General features: G+C 42.1%; 1 protein-coding gene across 2 annotated transcripts in view; it reads right to left on the reverse strand.

The window, feature by feature from the left end:
- arhgef18b (rho/rac guanine nucleotide exchange factor (GEF) 18b) overlaps window positions 1-3,897 on the reverse strand; it is a 41,694-nt gene extending 37,797 nt beyond the window's left edge. The window contains exon 1 of one of the 2 annotated variants that reach the window (XM_086224107.1): window positions 3,694-3,897. In XM_086224107.1, the coding sequence (XP_086080233.1) occupies window positions 3,694-3,769 (76 nt within the window). In that variant the 5' untranslated portion in view covers window positions 3,770-3,897. The remainder of the gene's footprint in view (window positions 1-3,693) is intronic. The other variant, XM_086224106.1, reaches the window with a different exon arrangement.
- Window positions 3,898-6,000: the final 2,103 nt, after the last annotated feature.

Genomic DNA, 6,000 nt, shown 5'->3' on the forward strand with positions numbered 1-6,000 from the left:
GTCAGTTGTAGTTACATCATATTAAGATTAAAAAAACTGGCACTTCTTCTGCCACTAGATGGCAGCACCTGCGGCCAATCAAACTTGAAGCGCTTTATCGTACTCACTAAAGATTTCTAAATTCTCTCCGATTTTACGGGTATTCAGAACACTATATTTTTGGCACTGTATGAGACCAAAAACCTGTGTGAGCAACAAAATACTTCGAAGTTCAATGTTAAGTCCTAATGAATGTGCCAGCCACGCGAGGAATCAAAATAAAGTACAAGAATTATTTTTTAGGTGTGAATTTTTTTTTGAGATTTTTGGTTCAAGACAATGAGAGGTTAAGCGGATGATCATTAAACCACTTGCACTTGAGGAACACACCCATGACTCCCAGTTTCTACACTACGCTTTACTTATTTTGTTGAACAAACAATGCATTTGATTAAAGGGAAAAAAGTTTTTACTTGGAGTAGCAGATCTAAACATTGTCGCACAAGTCTGCCGCTCAACAAAACTACGAGCGTCCTGCACTCGAACAGATGTGTTGAGCTAAATTGTCTGAGGAACAGTTACACTTAATACACTTCACATTTTGTTCATGAAACAAAGCAACAACTAATAATATATGACTTTCAGCAACCACATTACTATTGAACAGTTTTCAAAATAAGAAATAATCCCCCGCAAGACGAACTGTGCCGTGGATTTGCTCTCTTCTACAAGGGTTTTGGGATCCAAAAGTTAGTTAAGTTCAAAGCTCATGTTGGCAAATGACATCCCAGGACAAATTCAGTTTGAAAAGGTCCCACAAGTCAACTCTGACCTGACAGTGACTCGTTTCCTAGCTAGTTGATGATTTTGGTATTTGTGATTGTTTTAATTCGAGATTCTGCGACTGACGGTTGTTTAATGTGCCTCAGTCATTTTGTGACCTTATCAGAATCTCTCAGCATGAACAAGATAAAGATGAATCAACCACTAATCAACTAACGTGATAAAAAAAAACATGAGTCTGATTTATATGAATGACTCAAGTGCTCGTGTCAATTAATCCGCATTGTTGCTTCTCACATAAATAATCGTGAATCGTGTGAGATTAAGCGCAGGCAGGCCTGCACCGTATCCCGCTACACCCCGAGGGCAGAGTCTCCCCTCCTCTGCGTGCGGCCAAAGATGCTCTCACGTAAACAAACATACAGACACACAGTGGATCTTTTTTCTGTGTTACTAAATCAGCGGCTGAGGCAGGAGGGATGGCAACATCCCTGCTGGAAGGAGAATTTGTTTGCATCTAAATCCCACTTGTGTTAAGTGTAAACTTAGACAGTCGGTGTCGACTCTTCTGCTGCTGCTGCAGCTGCTTGATGCTGTCATGAAGAGCTGCTGCAGCCTTTTATGGTTGCCTTCTCATATCGGCTAATACATTACACTAGCATGAAATATTGGTGTGTGTGCGTGTGTGTGTGTGCGTGTGTGTGTGCGTGCTCAGGTGTGTATATATCCATTACTATTTCAGTGCTGCCATAAACAGCTGTTTTCCCCATAGTTTAGCTCCTACTCAACAAAGGATGGGCTGCTCTTGAAATGAATGACTATAATCAAATAATGAATCATGTTTTCTGTTTGAAAGCGATAAATAATCAATGGTGTCATTGTTACATTTTTTTCCTATCTACTGTTGTAGCTAGTTTCACAATTACCTCATCTGCTGTTCTCACTGATACCCACTTACCATTTTCTGTGTGTGTTCAGGACAGAAATTGTTGCATAAACTGTGCAAACCTTTGGGGGAAAATTCTGATAACATAAATGTAATTTATATAAAGATTTGGCAAAACCTGATGACATGATCCTAAATTCCAGCCCCCCTCACCAGATAGCCATTCGTCTCACTATGTACAGTAATATGATAAACACACAGTACACCAGGTTGGTTGCTCACCCCCCCCCCCCCCCCATCAAGTCTAATGCTGATGCTAGTAAACCTCTTCAAGAAAGCACAAACTGACATTTGCTGGTATTTGTAGAACAATTCTATCTTACGAAATTGAACATCTTCAACCAAAACTTGATTATTGATGCTATTTTGTCAAAATTACACTTTTTTTTTCCCGACATGCAAACATGTTAGCTTGCGTAATATTAGCTTGCTAACTTACCAGTCCCTATTAACAGGCCCTTTTCTACATTTTGATATGTAAAACCCCAGTACAATTCATCACACTAATTATGGGCCTGTTGTGTTTGTGTGTGACGGTTATTCTAGTCAGCCAGCAGGAACAGGATGATGATTCATGTGTGGTAACATTTCAGAACGGTGCCTGTGAAAAGGGTCCATCTTTGGTGGTAAAATAACTTCTCTTCAGCTTGATAAGTTCAATCTACGCTTGTGAACTGTGTTGCAAAATAGCGCGTTTATGATTGCAATTCTTTATTGCTGCATGGAAGAAGATAAGGAAGACAGGATTTAACTAAAGGGCAATTTTGGATACATTTTTGATTATTCAAATAGACATTTCAGAGAAATAACATCAGTCTAGCTGTTTTACTCACACTAATTACACACGTGAGTTGTGTAACACTGTTGATGTTTTGTTACATTGTGAGGATCTTGCAAAAGGGAAATGAGGGCACAAGTTCTCCAGAAAGATGATCTTACACGTGTTTTACAAGAGGAACTTGGGCATCTTATGATATGATCAGCTGAAAAAATACAATGTACATGAAGAACAAATGGACAATACTGTTAAAACTCTTCCTGGCTCGAATCATTCTGATCACACACACACACACACACACACACACACACACACACACACACACACACACACACACACACACACACACACACATACACATGAATGCATGGATGAATGCATCTCCATATACCTCAGATTAATAGTAAAATGACTCACGCAGCTCATGGATATTACTCATATATATATGTTTTGTATTACTTGGATGAAGTATGTATTGTGTGTGTGTGCGTGTGTGTGTGTGTGTGTGTAGGACAGGTGTATAGGTGAAGTGAGAACACAGGGCTGTTAGATCTGAGGTCAAAGCGTACATCAAAACAACTGCCATCTCACAGAGCTTCTTTGATCGGAAACTCGTCTGAATGCTGTTTCAAAGCTCAGGGCTGCACAAGCTCTCACCAAAGCATCCTACACATTCTGTTTATGTGTAACACATCATATTCTGAAGACTGTGCGAAAACATGAGACGATTCTTTCTCAGTGTGTCATCCAGTGGGGGATGAGAGAAGGATGTCAGTGTTCTGTATGAAGCTCCACTTTTTTCTCAATGGATTGAACGCCGAGAATAATTTCCACTCTGAAGTAGCCAATTAATGCTACAAGTGGCAGCTTTTTATTTATCAATAATCACAAAAAAACTATCTGATATTTAAACAACGCACAAGGTTGAGAAATGACTCACTGAAATTTTCACCAAAACTCTCATCTAATATGTGCAACTGTCACTCGCCGCAAACCCCAATCAGGTCAGACTGGTAGACAAGAACCTAACTGACTTGAGGAGAGGAGATGTGAGGCAAGTCACCGGCTAACTCAACCTCCTCAAGTCACGTCCAACCCAACGCCTCTGCAGCAAGAATCCCCACTCTTGACTTTCCTCTAAATCCATCCAATAGATGCAAAACCTGACTCCCGACGAGGAACCTGAGCCCTGAGAAAAGTGCCGTACCTCTCTTGAAGGACCATCTCTTCATCCAGAGTTTGGAGAAGGAGGGCCAGGAGTTGTTAAGAGGGGAGTCCGCCATACGAGCAGCGCCGTGGGGAGGCCAGATGGAACTATGGAGCTGCAGCTCACTCACACTGGAGCTGGAGCTCCCAGAGAAGAGAGGAAGAGAGGGGAGGAGAAGGAGCAGGAGGGGAGGGGAGAGAGGGAGGGAGGGGAGAGTCGTAGGCTATCGGATCAGGGGCTGCTGGATGGGGGATTACCTCCCCAAAGACTCCAGGCCAGAGAGAGAGGACAAGAAAACAAAAACGAGGGAGATGGGAGGCGATGGAGAGGCTCTGATTATTTTTGAAGTCTTAAAGTACAAGATTAGAGGTACTCTAAAAAAAGAGAAAGTATATTTATACTCCATTATAATTTTTTACTTTCAGACAATTGTTGGGGACAGGTAGAGGAAATAAAAGCTAAAAATATACAGTTTTATTTTGGACAAACTGCTTTATGTAAGTTTGTGTGCAAAATAAGTCACTATAGACTCTTTTAAGCCACTTTGATGACAGAAAATGGACACCGCAGATGGGGAAAGGCAGTAATGTGGATTTGAGTCATCAATGACATCAGCTTTCACAAATAACACTCAGTAGGTTTTCGTGTCTTTGCACGATGTCACAATGATTAGCGACTTTGTGCAAAATTAGACGAGTGTGTTATTCTACAATCTAAAAGACAAATAAGTAAATGCAAAGCCCAGTTAAAAGATAACACTGTTTTAGGGAAATAAAACAGAAGCCAAAAAGAGAAGGAAGTATGAGCAACGAAAGTGCAGAGCAATGCAGGTTTTATTTTTCTCCTCTGAGATGTGTTTTCTACTAAAACTTTGAAAATGCAAAGCAAATGAAACCATAAAATGATACAGAACGGAAGAGGCGAACAGGAGAGGACATACAGTATTTCCAAGCGCAGGCCTGACGATGGTTGCAACCATTGTGCCTCTTAATTTGCACGAGTGTAACCACGGATAACTGTCAAGTTCAGCTCACTGCACATCAAGAGGAAAAGGCTCCTAACTTTCCCACAGACAGGGAGGACAGAGACTGGCTGAGTATTAAAAACGGAATTCTACTGAAGAAAAGACCTCGTACTTTAGACTCTAAAATACACACGCATATTAGAAATGACTATAAGTGTAGTCTGTTCGAAAGAAAGCAACTTACCGCGAATGTGGCAGGATGGATCCTTCCTGTCACCCGATCAAGCCTCAGAGTCGATAGTTCAGGTCTGACCGAGCAAACGTCAGCTTGGTCCTTGCAGGAGAGACGCAGCCTGCCGCAACATCTCAACCCAGCTTCCTCTTTCTCTCATTCTATGCAGCAGAGAACCCACAGCAGCCCAACGACCAGTTTCACACCACTGCTTCTGCTTTTGACTCAAAAAGACGACAGCGGCACGCGGTTTCCCACTTGTGCAGCTCCAGTGTCTTTTGAAGGGAAATCTTGGTGACAATGAGTGACCTATTGATTATAAACCTTAGTCTTGCGTGACCTCACAGCCTCTCATAACACTTGACAGTGTTTACAGCCCAGAGGGTTTTAGTCCTCCGTAAAGATTCAGAACACACACACACACACATCCTTGTACTTATATCTTTGTGAGGACTTTCATTGACATAATGCATTCCCTAGCCCCTCACCCTAAACCTGACCATCTCAACTGAATGCCTGACTGTAACCCTGACCCTAAACTTAACCCTAACCCCGACCCTAAAACTAAGTCTTGACCTTCAAACAGCCCTTTGAGCATGCGAGAACAGGCTAAAATGTTCTCACTCTGTTGGTTCAATACATATTCTGGCCTTCAATATAGAGCAAATACAAGAACACACACACACACACACACACACACACACCAGTGAGATGCTGTGATATGTCATGCCTCTAATGAGTCCACTTTGGTCTTCTACATGTATTGCAGCGGTAAACTCGGCTGTCATAGATGGAAGAAATTGCGTTTAAAGTAGTTTATGTCCCAGGGCAACCAAGACCAAGGCTGCACGATCCACTGCTCGCCATCTACTGGGTCAGTGAGCTGCAGGGGAGGATATGCGAAGGGAACTAGTCACAGGCCGCGTCTAGAGCCCCACTTACACAATCTAACGTGATTCATGACAGCTCTGCCTTAAAGTCTGCATTTGAAAAACAACAATGTTCTGTTCTGTCACTGTCAGAGAGGTTTTGAGACGTTGGAAGTTTTTTAAGTGAGAGGTGGGGCCTCCCCAGGGGAGGGTCTGTGAATGGAGGTGACAGAGCATTACTC

Source organism: Aulostomus chinensis, chromosome 14 (assembly GCF_037954235.1).
Source record: "Aulostomus chinensis isolate RoL2024-O1b breed Wild chromosome 14, RoL_Achi_v1.0, whole genome shotgun sequence".
NCBI lineage: Eukaryota > Metazoa > Chordata > Actinopteri > Syngnathiformes > Aulostomidae > Aulostomus > Aulostomus chinensis.